Source organism: Lissotriton helveticus, chromosome 9 (assembly GCF_964261635.1).
Source record: "Lissotriton helveticus chromosome 9, aLisHel1.1, whole genome shotgun sequence".
NCBI classification, from domain to species: domain Eukaryota; kingdom Metazoa; phylum Chordata; class Amphibia; order Caudata; family Salamandridae; genus Lissotriton; species Lissotriton helveticus.
The window spans coordinates 1,169,731,888-1,169,758,092 of record NC_136070.1 but is presented as its reverse complement, the minus strand read 5'-3'; the positions used below and the strand labels follow the sequence as shown (position 1 = coordinate 1,169,758,092).

General features: G+C 44.3%; 1 protein-coding gene across 1 annotated transcript in view; it reads right to left on the bottom strand.

Moving 5' to 3' along the window:
- The window catches only part of RFT1 (RFT1 glycolipid translocator homolog), a 122,173-nt gene that overhangs the window by 12,291 nt on the left and 83,677 nt on the right, over window positions 1-26,205 (bottom strand). Inside the window, exons 10-11 of the mRNA XM_078661639.1 lie at window positions 13,445-13,589; window positions 5,182-5,287 (exon numbers count right to left, since the gene is read on the bottom strand). Coding sequence (XP_078517765.1) covers window positions 5,182-5,287; window positions 13,445-13,589 — 251 coding nt within the window. The remainder of the gene's footprint in view (window positions 1-5,181; window positions 5,288-13,444; window positions 13,590-26,205) is intronic.

The following is a 26,205-nucleotide window of genomic DNA, read 5'->3' as shown; positions in this document are numbered from 1 at the left end:
CAAAGAGAAACGACTTATCTGAAGGCTGTTTAAGTTTCTGACCTGGAATTTGTTTCTATCTCCTCTGTGCAGTGTGGGAAGTCAGTGTGTTAAAGAAGTTGGGACTAAAGGGAGCTGGAGAGTACCAGGGTCCATCGACATTGTTTCTTTTCCCTTGTTTCTTTTTACCCTTCCCTCTCCCCGGACTCAGCCTGTATTGAGTTGCGTGTATCCGCCTGCACTCTGCAGTCTGGGTGGGGTAGCGGGTTGGGAATATCGTCGCTCCTGCAGCGTGGTTCCGAGTGGGTGACAACTTGACAATACACAGATGATCTGGTAATTATGGACCAGACAGAGACAAAGAAAACTAAACATGTTTAAAGAATACTGTCTAAATAAAAAATTAGTTGTGAACATGGAGAAGACCAAAATCCTATTCTTTGGAAGGAGCAAAATAACGTTTTCCTGGTACCTAGGCATAGAATTGCTCGAGAAAGTAACAGAATATAGATACCTGGGGATGTGGTTCGCGAGTAACCTGAAATGGTATACACACCTAGACGCTTTAAAAATGAGGGCATCAGCTTCTGTGAAGGGTTTGAAAAGATTTAACAGTATATATGGAGAAACGTCGGATAGGCCGTTATAAAGGCCTATCTAGCAATGGTCCCTCCACAATTCCTGTATGGCGCAGAGGTACTCTATTTAAGTGGCAAAAACGGTTGGGACAAAGAGGAGGGAAATATCCTTAAAAGCCTGTTCTCGCTGCCTAGATCCTCTATGGTACAAGCAGCAAGATTAGAGTTGGGAATCACCTCTTGGGCCATAACAGCCTGCATGGCTTTATTACGTTTCTGGCAGCGTTTAGCGTCAGGTGAGGATGAAAAAATCTCACAGTGGTGTAAAAGTGAAATTGCCAACAGTGAGTTGACCTGGGCAAAAGAAACAAGAGTCTCAATAAGCGAAGCGTATGGAGTGTTTAAACTTAAGCGGTGCCCTTAGTCACTTCATTTAACGAAAGACAAGAAAGAACTTAGGTAATTGGGAACTGAAATGTCTCGTATAAATGACCAGGAGTACCTCTCGCGGAAAACCTCAGTGTCCCATATGACCTTGGCTTGGAAAAATGACTTATATTACCCTTACGTAGATAGATTACCTAGTTGCCAACTAAGACGTGAAGTGCTAAGATTGCGAATTGGGATAAACCCCTGTTATGCGAATAAAGGGGTTAAAAATTCAATGATAGACAGTAATGGTACATGCACTTGCACTTTAGGTACTACCTGCGATATTTTACATATTTTATTAGACTGTATGAAGATTTTAGATATACGAAGAGAGATTTTAGGACTAATTTTTTAAAAACAACGAGATTAAAAATAGGATGCAAGCTGTAAATCTCTTAGTGGGAATGATGAATTTAGATATAGCTTGTGCCATGGGGAAATTCATGAATAAAGTTAAAGTGTTCCTCAAATGCAAAGAGTAATGATATAATTTAGATCCTTTAGGATAATAGGAGAATTAGTTATTAAAGGATAAAAGTATTTTAGGTGACATGCCTGAAGGACTAGTTGCCCAAGAATGGATTATTTGGTTTTAACAAATCTTAAGATGATATTTGTCTTTTATTTTAAAGAAAAGGTGTTATTTAGGCATGCAGAAGATGTATCACATATTTTATGACACTGACTTGCTTATATTTTTTAATTGAATGATATGCTGTTAATTGTATAACTTTATGGTTGTAAAAAAACAAATAAAGTTTTTATTATTGATTGAATATTGTATAAAAAAGTAATATCACAAAGTATTGCGTATGGATAGTTAGTGTTGCACAAAAGCATTATAATGTAATTTTTCATACAAGTAAAGATGGAAATATACTAGTACCAACTTTCACAGAAAATATAAATGTGGGAGAGTACCATTCTTGCTACAAGTATATAGATGAATTTAAACGGAAAAATTAAAAAAAATAAAACCCTAGGATGAGGAACCTGCCACATATCAGCTGTACATTGTAAGGTACATTTCCTTTTATATATTAGTCCTAAATAATTCTTCTGGCAAGCTGACATCCACCTTCCAAGCTTCTGCTAACATGGCGTGAGAGATAGGATGGGCAAAGGCATGTCTCCAACCTTTTCTGTCGTAAGAGCTACTTATGCTCACTGAGAACCATCAGGAGTTAATAATAGTATATGTGTTGTAATAGATACCACATCAGATAAGATTGCATTAGCACTACCATAAGCATGTTTATTACCAGCAGTGATCACCTGAGTGCATTAGGCATGGTTGTCAGAAGTAATTTGAAAAAAGCTTTAAAAATGTGGAATGCCTCCACCCGGATAATACATAACAGCCATTACTGCAATGACCGGGTACCAAGTTAATAATATTAGTAATAGTTCTTCACACCACATGATTTATCAATCAAATATCAGCTTTAAACATATTTTAGAAATTCAACCTTTTATCTCCAGACATCAGGTAATTCCTTCTGAAAACCCAGAAACTTTTGTCTCGAATACACACTTTTCAATGTTGGTATAAATATATTATTTCCAACAAGCAAAAGCTTCTAATTTAGTGGGTTGGGCTGCACACAGGAGAGCTACTTTCAAGTAGGCAGGGAGCTACCAGTAGCTCACAAGCTACTCTTTGGAGAAGTCTGGGTCTTCCGTATTATGTTAAGCTTTGGCTAAATATGTGGGAGTTCTAATGAGGCAAGGGCATGGAGTGGGTGGCTCACACGACGTGTTAGGACTGTCTATGCCTCCCAGATACTCCTATATAGGTAATTTATCTTCAGGATCAGCACCTTTCTCGAAGCCTCTCATGCAATGACAAAATGTCAAGAAACATGCGTGTTGCCTGGATCATCTGTTGTGAGCAGGTAAGGGGAAAAGATCCTATATAGATTGGCTCCAATTTCAGAAGTGGTGTTTTGAGCTAACAGAAACCACACATTTGATTTCATTTTTAGGTCTCTTGTGACAGTGTATGCGCTCTCCCTTGGGAGAGATATTGTTTACTTTAAGGAGCTTGGAGCTCCACCCATTGCTTACCATTCATAGACTTCATTGTCTCTTTCATTTGCTGCCTCTTAATTCTTTCCTCCGAAGCATGCACCAAGTACTGTTTGCTTCTTCTTAATTAGGCTGCTTCCACTGATGGTGCTGTGATTAAGGCATTAATTTTCTTTTTAATGATCTTCCCCAATCTTGCTTCTTTCCTCCCATCCCTCGCCCTTCTTGTCCATGTTGCCTCTTCGCTATCTCCACCCACCCTTCCGTTGTCTGTAGCCACACTGCTCTACAACATGGCTAAACGACACTGGCAAAGCCAATAGTTCTTGCAGAGGCAGGACCTATTGGCCTTGACAATGCTTGTTCTATTTTGACATTTGGCCTTATAAGGATGGATTGGTGAATGTATGTAGCATTTCAAGACAATAGGAACAGCGGATAAAGCAGAATAAACCAAACATATAAGGTACATAGAGCAGACATTTAACAAAACCTTTAGGGGAGAACGGAAAATGGGAACATCAAAAAGGGAGGCAGCAGTGCCATGTGGGAGCAAAATGCCAGGTGCAAGTCTCGGGTAGGTCTTAGTCCAATACAAAGTATTGCTGGAGGGATATCCACAATTAAATGACCACAGGCTTATGCAAGTATTTCCCAAGCTGAGCAAGGTGATTACATTGTATTTGACAGTCCCTAGCCGTAAGCCAAATCCCCTGGTTGCTTATTTGAGTGCATGGTAACAGGCCACTTCATGTGTGCACACAACAAACACACACTAACATCCTGATCCCACACTACCACCCCCAGAAACCTGTTTTCATAATACGGTGGTAAAAAGGTGTTTTACAGGTGAAAAGGTAAGAAGTGTGTTTGGATGATCCAGCCCATTATTAGCACCAGAAAACTATTTGTGTAAGTCTTCTATATTACTATATACGCGTCTTATCCTGGCTTTCGGTGCTCTGAAGCTAGGTAGATGGCCTATTGAGCGCTCCAAACAGCCCCTCTTGCTCAGTGCTGAAAAGGAGTAAGTAGCATCTTGCTGAAACTACCAAGTTTGCAATGCTGTTGTTATATGCCATGTCTCACTTAATTACTGGGAGGTGGTGCTCCCTAGAACATCTGCAGTCATAGAAGTAACCATTGTATTGGGACTTTTTGCTAAATTTGAAGGAGGGGAATTGAAAGGCAAAAGACAAATGCTAAATGTATATATTATGCTACCACTCCGGCTGCACATACAACGTAAGTGGGGAGAATCTGAAGCTCCAAACCTTGGTAGATGGTGAGTGGGAGACGGTAGATGGTGAGTGGGAGACAGTAGTCCCTTAAAAGTGTGAACATTTTTATACACAATGTTTAATCGCACAAGAAGAAATATAGGGCAAACTGGAGAACCTGACAGCAATAAGAAGACTTTTTTAGTTATACTTGTTACTGATGTTTGTATTTGAAGCTATTATTTTTGATTTTCATACCAGATAATTAATTTATCATTTTATAGACGTGCAGTATGTTTCTATTGTATTCTATATTACCTATAGAACATTCTAATTAAAAGGCATAAACAGCTCATTTGTACCATGACATTCTAGTTCAGTGGTTGTCCAGCTTGCTTTAATGCAAGTGATTATATTGGAGTAGAAGAACCTCCTTGAATTGACACACATATATTTGTTTCTTTCTCCAATACACTCATCCCGTTGACCACAGCTACCATTAGTGCTTGCCACAGTGTAAAGACTATATTTTTAAAAGAGGATATAATGCGGTATGTATTGTACAATAAACGGTTTGTCTCACCATCAAAAGCAGCAAAATACAGGTTTAATTTAAAGTCTGGTGGAAAATATAAATCTTCCAATTTCTGGAGAAAATTGCTAAACCCGGACAAGAATCCACTGGATCAGTTTCCTCTGCCAAAGGGACTGTATGTAGAGGATATTCAGCCAGTTGATGTATCATTTTCCTCCAGAAATTGGCAGCTTTCCCATTACAGCTGATGTCTTCTTTAGGTCTACATCTCTTTCTGTCCCTCTCTGCACTTTTCGTTCTGGTGGATAGCACAGTCTATCACAAACTTTACAGACCTAATGTTCAGTGGCATAATCTAAACATGAATAAGCATCAGAAAAAAACTTTACATTTTGAAAGCTGTACACACCTGTCCACCTCCTCTTTGCTCATGGATGCAAATGTAAAGCATTCCGTCACTCCGTTAACTGCAAGGAGGAGGACATATAAGCAATATGTGCGGAGAAGACTGGGGCCTAAAAATACAAAATGTACAAAGAGTTTTAAAGCATCATTCTCCATAACTGAGCACCTCGACTGTAAAATATTATCGATGGAAGAATAATGTGGAAATACATTTGTATTCTGTATGACTAGTTTAAGTTCATTGGTGGATAAATCGAACATCTTTGACCCTTCTCGTTCCGGAAAATCAAATGATCGAGTTGCTGCTACATTCATCAGCTAATAATTTTTGTCAAATTTTAAGAAAGATATCTATAATCACTGGAGGCTGCAATATTTAGGTTCACATGTTTCTCTTAAAAAAAATGAAGACAAATACCTATGAAACACAACTTTACTTGAAAGTCTCATATGCTCCATACAACGCTTCACACACTGCATGCACCTCAACGAGGCCTGGATATCCAGGACATACCTGAAGCTCAACCCCAGTAAGACAGAATTCCTATTATTTGCCAAAAACAAGAAATAAATAGTACAAACCTGATCGAACCCCAACTTTCACCAAATTCCAAGTCACATAGATTTAAGCTGGACACCAATCTTATCCTTGCAAATGATCAAAGAGCCTGGTACAAGGTATTTCTTCTAAGGAAAATGAAGTTGTTTCTTTCAGAAAGTGGCATTGGAAATGTTGATCCAGTGATCAAACTTTTGAATCTGGTTCACAGCCTCCCAGACTCCACACTGCTGCTCCCACGCCCTTTAACCCCCTGGCTGCGGCCGGAATTATGCACCTATGCAGCACATTCCAATCACGGGCGTGGTCATGACGGCTCCCGGCCGTCATCAGCACACGCCCACCGTAACTCATGACAGCCGGGAGCCGTCATCAGCACCGAACGGGTTAAGGGCATCCTACATGCAGCCATATGTCTCATCCAGGCACTGAAGTAATATGATCACATCACACCCATCCTGATGGCACTACTGGCTTTCCCCACTAGTGAGTACTATCTTCATAATTGGATGCATCATTTCCAAAGTCATCGAGACCCAACAACCCCATTTATCTTGCAGATAAGCTCACCATTTCTAGTTGTTTTCAGCACATCCGCAGCCATCAGGCCGTTGAATAAAAAGGGTAAAAAAGAAAAAAACAAGGCAGCAGGACTTTCCAGCTATGAACAAAGGATCTGGAACAACAGCCCTACGTCCATCGGGACTGCCTCAACGCATCTCTTTAAAGAACACTATATCACAATGCGTTAACTGTACACTTCTGCAAAGCTAGCTCTCTAATCACTCGCTGAATGTAGGCTTCATGTGCAGCATGCAGCCCTCAGTTGCCTTTTAGCTAGGTGTGCCTTATACAAATACCACAAGCTAAACAAAATGCCATAACTAATGTTCACATTGCGTCATATGTAGCTATAAAACTTTAAATCAGATCAGTGGTTGTCTCAAAAAGAAAAATGAAGTACTTCACTCTATTGTGCATCTCTTCCTCACACAATTATGACAATCTAAACCGGTCATATATGAATGCTCTACTCTGTCGATTTCCTTCACTCTTTTTCCTTGATGGAGTGTTCTGGATCAGATTCTTAGGAGCTTAGCTGCACTTTCGGCATCGGACAAGCTATACCATATACTCTTGAGTAACCCAACAGGTGGATGGCTCCACCATGGAGACTTTCAAGCCCTTTGCTGTGAGGCATTTTCATATAACATACAGGAGTGCCTACTTTATCATAGACTGAGAAGAAGAGAATCACAATTTCTTCAGGTCAATACTGGCATTAGGATTCTGTCCTGATATCTTACATCGACCACTTTGATTACAAGGATAGATTCTACATTGATCTTGGCTCCTTCTTATCAATCTGGAATTGATACTAAAACTGTTTTTTAATCTTGATAAGCTCTGAATGTAAAAAAGTAAGGTCCTATCGTCCAATCTCTGAATTTCTATGACCTTCATCATATCAAGATATATGCAACCAGTGTAATATTGTCTATTTAACCACTCACACGATTATATCAAATGGCACATCTATAATCATTCTGGGTTTTAATGTAAAAAGTTTGTTAACCACAGCTTACATGTGAAAAAAAGAGCAAGGACTATTACAGTCAATTTGTAAATGTTATTCAGGAACAGGATTCATTTTAGCAGTACCAAGACCATGAACAATGTATAGAGTAAAATGCAGTATCTAGGATAAACCTTTCAACAATCACAACCTAACCTGTAATGGCTCATGTTTTCAGACACGAGCAACACTAATTTCAAATTAATGTCTGCAAAATTAAAACAAAAATAAAATAATAAACAATGTGAAGCGTTATAAATAACAATATTAACACTAAGAAATATTTACAATTCAGGGTAAACCGAATACAGTAACAAATAAAATGAATCAATTCTCAAGTCCAAAGATTCACTGCTCTTCAGGTAAATAATAAATCAGACTTAATGTTATCTAAGGTTGAGGGGGCGTGGCCAAGTCGGATGCCACAAGGACTCATCTTAGGAACTCTCCAAATCAAGGCATAAAATCTATCCAAATATCTGTCCATATCACAGACATTTGCCACCTGCAAACATCATGGTTGCTGCTGATTGCCTGCTGCCCTGACTGGTCGCTTGGGCGAGGGGAAATTTAAGCCAGGATCTCCTTTGTCCTCTGGCATACAGCGAGTACGCGGAGATCGAGTGTTGCGGACAAGGTGGTGGCCACATGAGGCTTGCGGTCGGGTGGAAGCGGCCCTGGAGACAGAGTGAGACTGCACGAATGTTCTGCCCAAGGCCATGCAAGACTGCAGAGAGCTAGCTGCCAACAAGGAATGGTTGAACACCTCACGCAGGCTGTTCTGGGGCCCACTGGAGCAGTCAAGTGTGGCCCCTAAGACACCGGAGAGAAGCAGGTGAATGTGCGGTGCTCGCAGCCGGAAGGACGCGGCCCCAGGGGAGGAGTGAGAGACTGCAAGACTTCCCCAGACGCCGCTGTTGTGGCACACCGTTGGGAGAGAAATGTGAATCCCGACTGGTGCCGCTCACAGGTACTTTTGCTGTGTGTTGGGGAGGCGATGCCAAAAATGCCCCATAACACAAAGAAAGCAACGAGGGCCTCTTGTAAATGGCTGCACCCCATTGGAGTAACTAGGATTATCAAACATGCAGTGATCACCCAGGAAGGGTGTGCAGCACTGCGATTTGCTGCCTAGACTCAACACACTGAGCTACTCCAAGATACTCCCAGTGTGTACTGACACCAGTCCCAGACAGCAAACTGATAAGTGACCCCCACAATGGCCAAAGATAAACCAACGAAGCCAGGAGTGGGGCAAACCAACATCGACAAATACACAAAGGCATTAGCCCACACTCAAATGAGGGGGCAAAGAGTATCACCAAGCAGGACTATTTCACATTGTCAGATGTCATGAAAGTAATGCAGGACATCAGGGCATCACTGGAGTCCAAGGTGGACATGGTGTCTATCGACCTGGGTCTCATAAGAGCAGATCTCCGTGAAGTAACGGACAGAGTGACCCAGGTGGTGGTGCAGAATGTGAACACCGGGGAGGCGGTGTCCACATTGCAAAAAATAGTTGAGGCACTCACACAACACACTAAAAGCCTGGAGATTAGGAAAGAAGATGCAGGAAGTCAGTGGCAATGCAACAAAACCCGCCTAGTGGGTCTGTCAGAACTTAAGGAACAGGAGTGCCTAGAACTGTACCTGGAGAACAGCGTCACAACCCAATTAAAATATTGGGGTCTGTCCAAGTTCTGTTCAAGTGAAACGGCCCACAAGTTACAAGTGATGCCTCTGCTACCAGCCCCCCCCCCCCCCGGACTTATTCTCCGCCTCTTAAATTACCAGGGAAGAGACTCTATAGCACAGGTGGCCTGTAGGCATTTAGACATTTGCCTGGGGGGTGCGTTGGTAATGCTGTTTTCTGACTTTATACTCCTGGTGCAACAACAGCGGCGCTCGTTGAGGGCGGTTACACATTTTTGCAGGGCCCTAGACCTGAAGTACATGTGCTACTCACCAAGAATGAGAGTGTTGTATGATTACAAACCTCAAACGTGCCTGGGAATGGCTTGAACAGATGACCACAAAATGACAGAGGAGACAGGGTGTGACGACCGATAAGCTCCAACAGGATGGGGGCAGCCATGAACGGATCACAACTGCAGCCACGGAATAATCTCATGGAAGTGGCCATCAAAAGCATTACTTACATGGCCACTGGGGAGTAACCCTTACTCCCTACACCGTTAAGCAAGGAAAGTTGAGCATGCCCCCTCTCGATCCTACCACACACATCCATCCAGACGGAGAACCACGGAGTGGTGGTCTTGCACAGGCAGTGAATCAGCCTGGCTGATGAGGGCTGTTTGTCCGAAACCGGTCCCAGGATGCTGGTTTCCGGTCCAGGGAAGACTTGGCTTGGCAGTTCGGGCTGGACTGTTCCCATGAGGCACAGGGTCACGACTGATTTGCATATAGCTGTGTCTGAACTGGGGTGGCGAAGTGAGCTAAATAACTATGATGGATTCAACCCAGATCGGTGACTGGGGGTGAGTGTCTGAAAAGTTTCAGCGCTCCGTCCATCTTCTCCTGGTGTTTGCTTTGTTGGCCCTAAGTTGGCAGGGTATGCCCAGACGTGGGTCCCCCCCCCCTCACTTTGCCACTGGATTCAAGCTAGTATGGCTGATGAGGGCTGTTAGCCCGAAACCAGTCCCAGGATGCTTGTTTCCGGTCGAGGGAAGACTTGGCTTGGCAGTTTGGGCTGGACTGTTCCCATGAGGCACAGGGTCAAGACTGATTTGCATATAGCTGTGTCTGAACTGGGTTGGCGAAGTGAGCTAAAGAACGATAATGGATTCAACCCAGATCTGCGACTGGGGGTGAGTGTCTGAAACATTTCAGTGCTTCGTCCATCATCTCCTGTTGTTTGCTTTGCTTTATGAGGATGACATTCTTTTGTCTTTATCCAATCATGTTCGTTCTCTACCAATGCTTATGTCTGAAATGGCTAGGTTTGACAAACAGTCCTTCTGCTATCTGGGCTTAATGGTCACGGACATGAAGAAGAGACTGCTGGAAATAAATCAAGCCATGTTCTTGTCCAATCTGCAGAGAAACGTGAACTCCTGGGTCACGGTACTCTTGTCAATGGCAGGCAGAGTAGCTCTAACTAAAACGCTGGTCCGGCCCAGGTGTTAATATATTTTCCAATGCAGCAGGCACCCGATGCCACGTCACATGCTCAAGGCATTGAGATCAACTGATAACGCTGATTTGGGGAAAAAGAGAAACAGGGTCCAAATGGATATACTGCAGTGTTCCTACCACCAGGGAGGGCTACGTGTGCCTGACCTAAAGGGATACTAACAGGCTACCCAGCTGCAATTTGTTCCGTAATGGTACAGCCCCGAAGGGGGCACAGATAGGCAGAGGCTACAGGGCTGCACTACACCGGAGGAGCTTATCAGCTGCCTTAACAGCATCAGGGACAGACTGACTGGGCTGCCACACACTGTTCAAATGGGCTGCAAGTCTGGAAGATGTATAAAGCCAGGTAGGGCAAAAGCCCTCCCTTCAAGCACAAATTGCCTTTATGGAACATCTCTGCTTTTAAAACTACTGTTCGGGAGCTCCCTGTGACTCAGGGGAAGGTGGGGGTGCTTGCAAGCTGGAGCCCTATATGGATCTGAAACACTTTTACGGTGGAATGAAGCTAAGGCAACATTTCAGCTGTATGCAGGATAGTTCCAACATTATTTAACTATGAGGAACCTCTTGAGGTCCATTTGGGGAGTGGGACACTAGCAGGCCCACCAGTTTAACATTGATAATGGCAGATGGGTGATTACACTGATTTATTTAGCGATCAGGTAAGGCTAACTGAAACTAATGATTAAAGCACAACAAAAGTGGGGGGTGGACTGTGGCGCCAACCTAACAGATAGAAAATGAATGCAAGCACTTAGGCTAATGTGCAAAGCCACGAGCAATGCCCGATGCACATTCATCCAGTTCAACTTCATACACAGAAAGTATGTGCCCTGCTATGTTCCACAAAATAGACCTTCTGCGGCCTGTAGACTACCCCAAGTGCGGGTACAGACGTCACTTATTTACACCGGACACTGGACTGTACCCGACTAACAAAATACTGGAGACAGCTATCACACCAATTCCAAACAATGCTACAGATAACATTGCTCCCCATCTTCGCAAGAAACCTCAAAACCTGGCTCTTTGACAGACCCCCTCCTTCATGGACTGGAACCTGCGACCCCCCCCCCCCCCCGACCCCCAGCGCCTTGAGACCCTTACAGGTGAGTAGTCGCGCTTAACAAACACCTGATTGATTGATTGATTGATTGACGGTGCACACTCAGTCTAAAGCCTCTGGCCTGCCTATTGGAAATAGGGACATCCTGAAAGAAAAATAAGATGAAAAAGAAATTGATTACATTTGCTTTAATACAGGCGAAACAGATGTTGGCTATAACATGACTGAGCCCCAGAGCTGATGAGTTGGGTTAAGGATGTAAGGGAATGGGGAATAGCTGAGGAAATACAAATGAAAATGGTTCTACAGACCTAGAAGTTATGATATGTTGTCAATAGTCTACTTCAACCGACTGTATAAGCTCAAACGCCCACCAAAGCGGTCTTCAAGAATGTACTGTATTTCTGGTATAGCGCATCTACACCCATGATTGTTGTTGGTTTTTTGTCTAAACTGTATTCTGTTCTAATAGCACAAAAATGATAAATAAAGATGGGGAAAAAAGTAATCTAAGGTTTTTTCTTTAGATTCCATCATGTACGAAGGGGGTGGAAAGATAATAAAGAGGACACATTTATATAGAGGGCACCTATGAATTTGAAGATCAATACATCACACCCTTTGCACCAATACAAATTATCTGCAGTGGCATTTGTGTGATTAGGTGTTCTGGTAGCCTCTACACGTTTCTGTATTTTCTTTTTAAAAGGCCAAATTTTGTATCCTATAAACAGTTTAGGAAAACTACTACTTATCATATAAACAGCAAAGCAAGGGCCTGATTTTGAGTAGGCTGGTATTAGAAAAACCTCTGATTTGTGGAGGAAGTAGTAAATAGTGCTTTAAGGTTTTCTGCCAGTTGAGAAGTCAGCATGTTTAACTCTGCAATATTATGTGCATGGCAGAAGTAATTCCTCATGAAAATTCTTCACAGGTGAAGTAGCCTCCAAAGGAGGAATTACCACTTGTGCCACAAATGGAAGCATTTTCCATTACCAGCTACTCTAAAGCAAACCCTTGGTGTTACACCAAATAAAAATTATCCATGGTTTCTATCATTTGGGTTTTGTAGTGGTTGGACTTTTTTTTTTTTTTTATTTTCTGTAAAAACACTAACTGCATTTGCCAAATTTGAGAAAGTCCTGTGCATTTGTATGCCAAATTATACCTTACGGTCCGCTTGAATTCCTAAATGAATGTGCTAAATTAACTGAGTTCCTAAGTCTTTTCTATTAGAATAGGTATGAAGTTACGCAAATCATTATTCTGTTGAAGTATACGTCATTGCTGGTTCAGAAAAAATCTTAAGGCAAAGGCCTCTTTGCAATATACATATTAATTAAATATATTTGACTATACCCATTCTGGATTTGTTCAAAACATGTATTCTCTGCATCATGTATCAACCTGCCTCTGGGTATCTGTCCTCAAAGATCGTACGGACTTCTTTAGCATTTTTTAATCATCTTCTGTTGGTCCAGAGTAACATTCCTAAATGATGAACACATCCTTTAGCCCTGAATCCACCAGTGAGAGTAGTCTTTTTTGGTCCAACAGTGTTGTTTTGGTATAGTAGATAATCAAAACTAAGACCCCCAGATGGAGAATCTTTCACAAGTTCCCTGTTTATTGTGTGGGTCTGAAGCAAATTTTAGCCAGTATTGTTTAGATAAGCATTAGAATGACTTTGAAGCCTCCAAGGAGGTGATCTACATAATGCAGCTAAAGCACATAATGCTTATCATACCGTATCCAACTCTGGAGTCAGATCATTTTTTGCTCTCCCCAACCCCTGTGCAAAGTAGCATCATGTGTATAAACAGTTTGTCTGATCAAAGATAATGTGAATAGGGTTCAGACAGTTTGCTTTACTAAGCACTTCAGATTCAAATTCACATTTTACATACCTGATCCAGAGCTGAGCATAGAGCCTCCATAAATATCCAGAGCCAACTGGGAATAAGCATAGCCAAAAACTGTTATTGTCAGACCAATCAGAAGAACCAATTTTAACAGTGATTCCAGAACAGCTGCTGACATGGCAATATCGTCCTTTAAGAATAAAAGAAAAGTGGAATTGTACAAGCTAAACATTTGCAAGTGGACTACAATTTCACAGTAAAAAGTGATTTTAGGGAAATCACAAATATTTGATTATATTGTCTTTGCCTGCATGTGCATATATTGAAACCTTTGGATATCTTTAGGCAATTTATTTCCATGATATCAATGAGAAGAATTATCAAGCAAAGAAAGGCAGCATACTAGACATTCTCATAGGCATACTATACTCCAGCTTAGCCACACTGTGCCCTAAGGTAACTATAACTCATGCCCTCGCCATGCACTGCTAATTACCTCGCATAATACATCACTAATGACATCTTCTATCACATCATTGATAATATCACTGCAACATTTGCAGTGAAGTCATTGATGAGAAAACTGTGCATGGCCGGATGTGATTTATAGTTACCTTAGGGCATGAGTTATAGTTACTTGAGATGACTATAACTGCTGAATTTCTATGGTTTTGTGTGTGTAAAATCTTAATTATAACATCCCTGAAACCTTTGTTTTTTTTGTGAAGAAAAAAACAAAACACACACACACACACACACACACATATATATATATATATATATATATATATATATATATATTACCTACTGGCGGTTGCCAGTAGGTTGTTATAGTTAGGACCCAGTTTCCATAGTAAAAGCGTTTTTTGTTTTCCCAATAACTTTGGCGCCGGTTGACGAATCTTCGTGAAATTTTCAAAACTAGTGGGGTGCCCCGCTCCGCTCCTATCTTGGAAAGTTCGGGGTGGTTTGGCAAGCGGAGGCCGAGAAAAAAGGGGGTCCCAAAACGTGTTTTCTCCATGTTAATTCCCATAGGAAACTTTAGACACGGCTACAGCCCGAACTGCTGAACGGAATTACACCAAATTTGGCAAAAAGGTAGCCCTTGGTTCAGAAAGAACTCTTTTTCTTAAAAGGTGTAAATCCGTTCAGTAGTTCCTGAGAAAATCAACAAAAAAAATATCGATATAGAGGTGCGATGGATCCGCGCACCCTCCCGATCACGAGCTTCAAGATAATTGGCTGTCAACACTCCAAATTAGGAAGTGGTGGCAGCCATCTTGTGCCTCAGTAACCAAGGTACAAGAAAACAGAAAAACTAAGGTGCAAAACAAGAAAAGGGGGCAGGGTAGAAACGCCCTGACCCCCTAGGCCTGCTCAGTGTGTCCCACAAGGACCCCTAGGGGCCAAAAAAGCATTTTTCTTTTTTTTAAATCGGACGAATTCACGCTGCGTGCGCGAATCCGGCCGTGAAAATAAAAATAAAAAAACAAAGCGCGCTGTTATTATTTAGCCCCCGGGTGGCCCAAGTCCCGGGGCATGTGAAAATTTGATACGAGGCCCAGGGAGGCCCCGCAGCCCAGGGAACCGCCACCCCCGGGGCTTTTCATAAATATTTGCGGGGGGCTCACGGTCCCCCCCCCGCAGCCCTGGGGACCGCCACCCCCGGGGCTTTCATTAATAATTTGGTCTGCGTGGAGGTATGTGGGGGCTCGAGCACCCCCACACGCCCCGGGGACCGCCAGCTCCCTGGGGTACTAAGTATGTAAATTCAGGGGTCCGTTTTGGACCCCCGAGCCCCGGGGACCACCACCGCCCCGGGGCTTCAAGACACGTTGGGGGGGTGGGGGGGCCGGGGCCGTGCGGCCGCGCTCCTGGAGCCAGTGATGGCCCTGGGGACCTCCACCCCCTTGGACCGGCTCCTGCAGTGTCCCGGGGTGCACACCCCCGAGACACTGCTGTTTGCAATGACAGGGCGGGAGCTGCGATTGCAAACTGCTTTGCTTCATTGAAGTGAGAGCAGGGAAACCTGCTCTCGCGCAATGAAGCAAAGCAGATTGCTTTTCCATAAGGGGAGCTGTATGTCAGAAGCTCTCCTTGTGGAAAAGTAAGGCCGGCTCCCGCGGGACGCGGGGAGCCGGCGGGACATGGGAGGGGGGGGGGATTGGGGACCACCCCACGGTCCCCAACGGATAGGGCCAGCCCCGGGGGATGGGGTCCCAGGGGCCAGGAGTGGCCAGGGAGGCTATTAAAATTATTATTTTTTAAACCAAGTCAGAGCCTTAGGGGATGGGGTCCCCGGGGCTAACAGAGGCCTCAGGAGGGGGACCACACGGCCCCCCTCCTTTCAATATAAAAAAATATATATATATATGGCCATGCCCCGAGGGATGGGGTCCCCGGGGCAAAAAAATCAGCCTCAGGGAGGGGGCCACGTGGCCCCCTTCCCATTTTTTTCATTAAAAAAAATACAAATAGGGGTCATGCCCTGGGGAATGGGGTCCCCAGGGCCAGAAAAAGGGAAATTAAGGGGGGGCCACACTGCCCCTTTCTCAAAATAAAAAGAAACAAAAGCCGGCATTATGCCGGAGGCCCCTCCCCCTCCATGCAGCACTCTGCAAACCCACCCCCTGGCGCGTTGTAAGTTGGGGAACTAATTACCCCTGAAGACTGGGGGGTCCCTGGGGGCCAACTAGCCCACCAGGAACCTCCAGTATGCGCCATGGAGCTGCGTTGCAGAGAGGTGTTCAGAGGCCATGCCTCTTTTTACACCTCTCTGCCACGCAGCTCTGTGGCGCTTACTGGAGGTACCTGGTGGGCTAGTTGGACCCCTCAGGATTCAAGGGGACTTTATCCCCCAACTTAAAACGCACCACAGGGCACGTTTGCACAGTGGTGAAGGGAAGGGTGGGGTCTGATATGACATGTGTGCAAACTGGCCCTGTGGCGCGTTTTAAGTTGCCCTCTGGAGTATTCAACTTCTAACCGCTCCTGCCAATAGGATTTAGCCGCAAAACAAGTTTGACGTTAATATAAATTGCCAATAAGTACATATTAGATGCACCACTCTTAGAAAAGCCATACAGGCTAAGGTAGTCCACAACCGGTTAGGGTGAGAGATGAATCGGATCTCACCCTAGTTTACCTCTTAAGCAATGCCGCACTTGCCAATACTTCAAAAGCTGTGACTGTGGAAGAGAAAGTTCTGATTTTAATGACTCAAAGGAACGAAATGAAGCCCCATCAAGGAGGTCTCCCATTGTTTCAATTCCCTGTTCTTCCTACAGAGCCCATCTAAGCAGCTTTTGATCTACAGTGATTCCCTCATTGTTCCAAAATTGTGCATCATTATGAGCTGTACTATCCACTCTCAAGAGCCGGTGCAAATCTCACTAAGCGGCCAACATAGCCCTAATGTTTGGAAGACAAAGTTGGGCTGCTAAGAAATGAGATTTGTACAAGATATCTAAGCCCACAGGAGGCATAACAATTTTCCATTCCCACGTCACCCAATTTGGCTTTTCAGTAACAGGAACCAACTGATTAGCCAGTGTTGAGCCAAATAGTAAAGACGCATGTCAGGGAGCTGAATACCACCTAACCTGGAATCTGAATGCAAACTTGATGATTTAAGTCATGGTTTCTTTCCTGCCTAAGTAACTCTCTGCAATATACTGTTCAATAAATATACAATATCACTCAGCCTTCACAGTTTTGAAACTACTTTAGATTTCGCCAACATCTTGAAAAAAGTTAACAATACATAATTTCTAAGCAGGCTCCTCATAAGGTAAGAATATATTGGCTAACAGTAAATCCAGCCCAAGTGGGCACACAGAGTCATTAGCAGTCTCTTTCCATCAAGAACAAATGATCAGAAAGAAAGTGAAATAAATAAATATCAAACCCTTAAATGTTGTTCATGAACCTATACTGGAAGAGTAGGGTAGGGTGTCCCAGCTGGGGAATCTTCTCCTCACCCAAGCAACGCTAGGTGCAGATAAACTCTCAGATAAGGCCTTACCAAAGGTAAGTAACTGGTTCATCTGATATAGAACTTCTTACCACAGATTCCTCATCTTAGAATAGACACACTAGCAATATCTCCTCAAAGGTGGGACTGCCAACCAGCTAAACCAAAAAGTCATGGAGCACTGTACGGGCAAAATGCCTGTCACACCGGACCTGGCTGTCAAGGCAGTAGTATTTAGTAAACATGTGTAAGGACACCTGCATGGCTGCCTAACAGATGTCTAGGACGGAGAGCCAGCACACTAAAGCAGTAGTGGCAGCTTTTCCCTGATACAAAGCATGATCCACCAGGAGATGGTGCACTTTTGAACAACCTGTCCCTTCTTTGCCCCAGGGTTGGGGGTTGCGGCGGCCGAGGGATTGGACAGCTTGCTGTGCTTGGTTCTCATGTCTTTGTTGGACTCTGCGGCCCCATCCCTGAGAGGACTGGCCCACCTGATATACTGGGTAGGGCTGGTACTGGGTAAGCCAAAATTGCCCCTCCTCGGTAGAGCAGAATCAATCAATCAATCAGGTGCTTGTTAAGAATGGACTGTTGTTGCAGCCGGGTCAAAAGGGAGAGGCCCAGCGATTGAGGAGCAAGGCGTTGAAGAGCCACTGTCGAAGCCATGGCTCTCCCAAGAGAGTCTGTGGTGTCCAATTCACACCGAATGTCGAACTTAGACGCATTCCTGCTGCTCTCTAAAATCTACAAAAGGGGTGGCTGAGAATAGCACTGCCCTCCTCAGGCAGCATGGGAAGCAGCTGTGAGACTGAATCCCACAAAACATTGGAATTTCGGCCAAAGAGGCATGAGGTGTTCACCGACCGCAATGCAAAGCTGGTGGAAGAAAAGATGCGCTTCCCGAAGGTATACCACTTCTTGGATTCCCTACTCGGCGCTGTTATAGGGAATGCGCTAGGGTTGACTTTAGCAATGGAGGCCTGAAACACCAGGCTCTCTGGGGAGGGATGCTGGGAAAGGAAGGGCAAGTCCCCTGTGGAGGGACGATGCTGTTGGGCAATCCTGTGGAATACAGGAGCCCCTGTGCAGGGTTTAGCCAAGGTACCCAGCACAGTATCGGTGAGGGCTTATTAACCCCTTCAATGCTCACGTCGGCCCCACCCACTTAATAGAACGCCCGCACCGCGGCGGAATTGCCGCCGTGGTTAAGGCGTTAAAGGGCAGTAATGGTTCTGGGACTCATGCTACTGCCTGAAGCACCCAAGTCAAGATTTCGACTCAAGCTTGCCCTCGGAAAGCTGAAGTTCAAGGGACCTTCACATCACCGTGGCGAATGACGCACATTCCTCTGAAGCCTGGCCTGGAAGGGACAGCATGACAGTGTCTAGCGCACTGGTATCTCCTAGCTCCTTATGCCAGTTGTTATCATCAGGGGTCAAGACCTCAAACATGGCATGCACGTCGTTTTAAAATTCCTGTAACTGGGCAAGTGTTGCCTCATGCCGGGAATCTCTGGGTAGTGTGGGGCGGGTCCTGACACCACCTTTGCGGGGCCTAGAAGTAAGAGGTCAGACAGCGGAAGCTGAAGACTGCTTCAACTTCTTCTTATTGTGCTTCTCTTACTCGATTCCAATGAGTAGGTATTTGATCTCAAAGACGACTGTCTGCAGGAGCGACTCCTGGAGCGTCCTTAAGATCACCCATATAGTGCAAACTAGACCCAAAGATATCAGGTATTAGAGCGCTTTACATGAGCACCAGTTGAGTTACAGACGGACACATTCATTTTTGTTGGGAACGGGGAGATTAAGTGATTTGCCCAGAATAACAGGATGTTGAGTGTCGTTGCTGAAACTCGAACTGGGTTACTCAGCTTCGAAGTCGACCACTCTAGCCATAAAGCTACATCCTCTCCTCAGCCTTCTTCTGCTGCGCGACCAGAAGTAGCATCGGTCACTCTCATATCACCTTTGGGTGCATAAATTTGCACTCAGCGCAGGCCTTGGGATCGTGTCCTGAACTGTTATGTTATATACCTTATGTTTTGTTATACAGTCTTATAGAGCGCACTATCACCCCACGGGTATCTTGGCGCTACGTTACATTAATTCCATTGTTCACACATGTTACCGTACCAGGTCAGATGTTTCATGAAAGGTGGCTAGGCTCCATTACACCCTTTGAAAGAACCACGTTTTAAGCTTCTTCCTGAAATGTAGTAGATCTGTTTGTATGAGATTGGACAGAAGTTCATTCCAAAGCCGAGCAGCTACAGAACTGAATGCTCTACCTCCGAGCCTGGACTTTCTGATTCTGGGCATGCTCACCAATTTGGCTGCTGAAGATTAAAGGCTTCTGGTCGGGACATACCGGTGCATTTATGTAATGGCCTGGGCCCAGTTCCATACGAGGCCTTAAAAACAATGCAGAGAGATTTGAACTGTATTCTCTGCATAATTGGCAGCCAACGAAGGTCTTTAAGGGACAGAGAGACAGATGACCTACGCTGTCTCTTTAGAGCTAGCTTTGCAGCTATTATCTGAATTCTTTGAAGCTTCTTTATCAAAGAGTTTGGAGCACCTAGTAACAGAGAGTTGCAATAATCTAACCAGCTCAAGATGACACTTCTCCCCACCAGTGCTCTGGCCAAAGTCGGTAGCATTGGAAGTATTTTCCGTAGTGCTCTGATGGGAGAAAAACAGGTTCAGACTGTATTATTCACTTGGGTATCTGGACTCCGTTTGTCATCAAATATCACCCCTAGATTGCGCACTGCCTTAGAGGGTATTAATGGCTTATCTGTGGGGATAGGCCCAAAAATTGCTGAAAGCGGAGAGTACAGTACAGAATTTCTGTTTAATCCCCATTAAACTGCAAGGAGTTATCTTTACGCCAACTTGCAGTTTTTTGCATACACTCATGGAAACTATCAAGCGATACGGATTGACTCCCCTCGAGTGAAAAAAGTGGTTGTGTATCATCCGCATAGTTCACCAAATTATTTTTGTAAGATTTGATCATTGGAATCAGTGAACTCATAAAGATGTTAAATAGGATTGGACTAACAGCAGATCCTTGGAGGACAAAGTGCTGGATAGTGGCAAATTTAGATAAAAAGGAGGTAGAGCCACTGCCTGTTGTCTATTCGACAGGTATGACTGAAACCATTTCAGTGCCAGTGCAATATGCATAAGATAAGGCGGCAGACATATCCAATAGGACCAGTATAACTGATTTCCCTTTGTCTGCTCACATTCGGAGTTTCACCTGTGATTCACTTCTAGAAATTGCGAGAGAGTTCTACTGACCAAACGTTCTAAAATTTTCACCTGGTAGAGCAGAAGAGAGATGGCCCTGTAACTAGTTGGACATAGGGAATCAAGAGTAGTTTTCTTCAACAAGGGTGTCATTGTTGCCTGTTTCTAGCATACCTGTACTACCCCATTACTCAGTGATTGGCAGCAGATCTGACAGAGCTGTAGAAATAGCTCCTCCTTAAATTCTCTCCACACCCTGTGTGGGAGAGTATCCATTGGGGACCCAGATGAAATACTTAACGCAAGTCTATTAAAATCTTCCTCTGTAGGAATCTCGAAATGATCCAGAGTTGCTGACTTGCCCTCATCTACTCCCCTTTCTTCTTAATCAGTAGCATAATCTTGGACGCTCTAATTCCACCATCTGTCTTATCCTCCTTGTTCATTTCCAGACCACTGATAATTTTAGAAATCAAAGCAAGCAAAGAAGACCGCCAAGCCATCACATAGGTCGTGGGTCGCAGTGATCTTATGCAGTCAGGATTAGAGAGGTCACTCACTATTTTAAATATGCTTCCATCACTATTAGTTGCCTTTAGAATAGTATTAGCGCAATAACCTGCTTTTGCCTTGGCGATTGTCCCTTTATAGTTGAGCCCTGAGCTGCCCTCAAAGCTATTTTATCCTCTTCCTCATAACATTGCCTCCACTTTCTTTCTGCTCATTTACAGCCTTTATTTAGGTTTTTTTAGCTCCTCATTATACCAAGGGGCTGATTACTTATACATTTTGTTTTAATTTTTTCATTGGGATCATCTGATCGAGAGTATTGCTTATCTGGTCAAAGAATTTCAGATAGTTTTTGTCCACCGACTTACTAGCATCGAAGGAGTCTCGCAGTAAATACAGGGGTATGTTTTTTTAATCTCAACAATTTATTCCATTCCCTTCCTCATCGGTTATTTCCCATAGTAGCAGTAATTGTATTCATTCTGGAGTTCGTTCCCAAAACTTTTATGAGAAAAGTATCAGTTCAACATAGAGATCGTATATTTTCCACTTCTGCAACTCAGGCACCAGAAACGAACCAGGTGGGGAGCAGACTGATATCTGGCGGTGACAATCCATACAAGGCTTTAAACTAGAGGGTTTGCAGGGGACATGTCCCTAGCACACTGGAAGCATGCTCGAAAGATTTACATTTTTTTTAACAGAGTTTTATAAAGTGCGAACCCGACCCAAAGGTATCGGGTATCAGAGTGCTTTACATGAGCACAAGTCGCGTTACAGAACAACACACATTCATTTTTGTTAGGCACAGGGAGATTAAGTGATTTGCCCAGAATCACAGGATTTCAGCGTCATTGCCGAGACTCGAACCCGGTTCCCCAGATTCGAGGTCGACCCATTTTGACAAAAGTGAAAGAGAAGTTTTTCAAAAAAGTGGCCAACACGCTTTTGGCATAGAAAGAAAGGAACTGATATCGGTGCATGAGGGTGGTGCTTAACTTATCGGTGCGCAATTCCAATCGGACGCCTGAGGAATAATCTAAGGTGAGAAAGCTGCAGTATGAAGTCTCTATCAGACAAAAAATTCATCCACATTCCTGGAAAGTTTTCGGGTCGTCTGTCAAGTGGGGCTGAGAAAACATGGGGCAGGGGTGGGTCCCAAAATCCAATTTTCCCCATGCAATTTCCATAAAGAATTTTAGACAGCGCTACAGCCAAAATGGCTGAACAGAATAAAAGAAAAATTGGCAGTTACCCAGAAAGCATGTTTTTTTGCGATTTGATGTAAATCCGTTCATTAGTTTTGGAGGAATTAAAGCTCAACATTTATAGATATGTTGACAATTGGTTTGAAGATTGTAAGCCCTCTGCTTGGCTGAGGGGGCTTTTTTTTCTATCTTCATTTTTCAGAGCGGTGCTTTGATTGGTTGGCTACAACATGCACAGGAATGTTGTGGCAACTATATCAAGACTCAGGGACTTGGTCCCCTGTCCTGATAACTGTTTTACAACAAGCATTTGCAATGCAATAGGTCTCGCAGTAGGACCTTTGAGCTATTGGTATTGTAAATGACAATTTTTGGGTTTTGAAAGTAGCGAAATTAATAGTTTTGTCATTTACAATACCAATATTTTTAATTATTGCAAATCTGACACCTATAGCATTTGTAATGCAACATGTTTTGTATTTACGTGACTTAGATGTATTGATATTACAAATTACAATGGCTTGTAATTTTTTTAAATAATTAATACATAAATAAAAGTTATTGTAATTTATAATGGCAATAGCTTAAATTCGGGAGCAAATTTGCTCTCGTAACTAAACAAGTCAAACCTTGTGCAAATGACAGGACAAAAGAGCAAACATGAGCTTTTGCAGACATCGGAATGGCTATAGCATGTTATTCTGCATTCTAAGGAATGGTGTATTAGATGAGGATCTGCTTATTAGCCAACCCCGTGCTAATGCTAATGAGTGGGTGCACAATTTACACAATCAATGTGCAGGCCTACTGGTGTAATCAAGCCCGTGACGTTCATATTGCAGAACTGATAAAGCCTTGATTAGGCCCTTAAGCTTAAGAGCACCATCAATCTGCACGCGTTGACAAAGCACTTAGAATGTTCTAGAGGCCACCTTAACCTTCCCATGCTGCCTAGCCACATTGCAACCACGCACACTTTCAACCGTGCAAGGTTGCTCCAGTGTTTGAAACGAAATATGATTGATTGAGCGATTCGAGAATGCAAAAGAGGCAGCAGTGCGCTATACAAATGTTGAGTATAAAAAAATAAAAACAGTTAATTGGTCTGTGGTTTCCCACTGAAAGGTGCGTGTAATAGTGCAGCTTCCTTTGAACGAGCATTGTCCGTAGGCTACGTTCTGGGGCCAGGTCAAAAAATGTAGGTGCACATTCCAACAAATGACAATTTGCACCCTTTGCACTGTTTATCCAGCATTTTAAGAGGAAGCCTCTATATTTGGTGGGAAATATGCGTTTTTATGGTAATATGCAAAATCGCTGCTAAGCAGAAGCTTTTAGACTCATTTTGAGCGTGAGGACAATGTGCACCCAGAGCTCCATTCAAGTACCCTTCTCAACTGACATTAATTGCACATGCAGTGGCGATGAGCGCTCAGGTAATAGAAACACGCGAGCAGTGCAGTTACGGAAAATGTGCGCAATATTTTTAGCCGGTTGGTTCCCATGATTCCTGTGGTCACCTCCCCAGCGACCTGCCTGACGAGTCACGCACAGCCGGGGCTATTGTGTGCTGCTGCCCTCCCAGGAGAACGCCTCCCCTGGGGAGCAGTGAGCACACGGAGCCTGATGTACGTAAAGAAGTTCTTATATCGCGTGCAGTGCTTATCGATGGTTATTTAATAGAAAACATGAGCAAAGCCGTTCAGAGGTTGAAGTGCATCAAAAGTTTGGGAACTGTTATCCTCAATGGATGGAGGAGGGCGGTGTGTGTTTGGGGCAGGGACATAGAGTGGCTAAAAAGAGCAAAGTATTAAGACATTATTGTGTGTTTGCAGCACTTTGCACCTTCATGTACATACATATAACACACCTTAAATGAACAATAAATGCAAGTTAAAGTAATATTTGGGAAATACTTATTTTTTGGTGGGGGGGGGGGTATATATGGCACAAACTAGCCCTGAAGATGTCAGAGCGCTATACATGAGCACCAGTTACGTTACAGACGGTCACATTCATTTTGGTTTTTGTCAGGCACGGGGAGAGATTACGTGATCTTATTTATTTATTTTAGCTGTTTTATAGCGCGCTCTGTTACTACCAGAGTATCCTGGCGCGAAAGAAGAAAACAAGCAGGTGGCCAAAGGAAAACAGAAAGAATTTAAAATAGTCTAATAAGCAAGTCTAAAAAGATGCGTTTTCAGTGCCTTCTTAAAAAGGTACAAAATTCTGAATTGATCTTAAGATCAAAGGCAGAGCGTTCCAGGCCGAAGCCGCAAGAACAGCAATTGACTGGCCTCCAAGGCGCACTCGCCGAAAGCGAGGAACGCTCAGCAAATTACAATCTGCAGAGCGTAGAGATCGAGTGGGGGTGTAGCGACTGATTCTTTTCTTCAGATACGAAGGCCAGAATCGCAGGATGTTGAGAGTCCCTGCGGAGACTCGAACCCGGCTTCAATGAAGTCCACCCCAACCCTTAGGCCACATCCTCGCCCTTTCTTTTACGTTTTGAAAGGTTGTGATCACTATAAAATATCTGTGCGTAACCAGTCCCAGAAATGAATCATTGGTGCACCAGTGGGGAATAGTAAGGTGTATCTATAGTGCCATGAGACCCCAGCATGTGACTTAAAGCACTATTTTTATTGAACAATCGCATGATTCCAGCGGCCCTGGTTATATTGTTGGATGTAATCGCAGAAAGCTTAGGGAATGAGAGGCATCAAAATCCAGGTCGGTGGCAACTCCGGGATGTACAGGATTTTAATTGACCCTTTTCAAACCACACCTTTAATTACAGTCGGAGAAGATTCCAAGTAAACATCTTGGGCCACTCACTTTTTGGACAAATCATTGGGCTTTCCTAAAAGGCGCGTTCACACCATAAACTCGGTCTCCAGCTCAGAGTTGCGTCTTCTCACCCATGCATTAGATCCATCCGCGCCTCGGTGGGTGGAAGGGCCTGGCCTCGAGCTCCTTTACAGGGGTGTCCAGGGGTTACCTAAGAGCCGGGACGTCTTTATATAACCGGCCGGGCTGGGACGGGACCTGCGGTCGTGGGTCTGTACTAGAGGCTGCGAGGAGGGGGAGGCGCGGCCAGACCGCAGCATCCCGCAGCCGGTGCCCGTTTGAAGTGAGGCGGCTTCACCACCTCGGCAGATGTCGGACAGCCCGAGGGAGGCCGGCGACACTGTGCCAGCGCGGACCGGGTAAGTGCAGGAAGCGCCCCTCGCCCCTTGGTACATTCCGTGCACCTGTTACTGCTCCTGTCCTCCCAGCGCCCCTGCAAGTGCAGGGACCTGCAGCCGATGGGTTCAGTGGGTGACGGGACGAGGGTTGTCCAGATAAAAGCAAACGAGTTCATAAAGTAAATAGTCAATCATGTGTCCATTATTCGGTATCAGCATACATTTTTCGAGAGGTGCCAAGCGCAAGAATCCAGCCACATTACTAAAAACAAGCGCGGCAGGCTGCCGGGAGCAGGGGGAGGCACGCGCTGCAGCAGGGGGAGGGTTGCTGTGTGCGTGCGTGTGTGTGAGTGAGCGCGTGTGTGTATGCAGTGTGTATGAAGTGTGTGTGTGTGTGCGCGTGTGTGTATGCAGTGTGTGTGCCTGCGTGTGTATGCAGCGTGTGTGCTTCCGTGAGTGTGGCTGTGTGTGCGCACGTGATTGAGAGAGGTTGACGCTGTGAATGTGGAGCAAGAGATGTGCAAGGCGCGGGGGGCGCTAGAGGGCACGAGACAAGATGGCCGCACTTTAGTGAGGCTCCGTCGGATCGAGCCAAAATCCTTTCTTAATCCTGCACATCCTGCAACCTAAACAGCCCAGCTGAGGCGGATGGTTATCCCCATCTCAC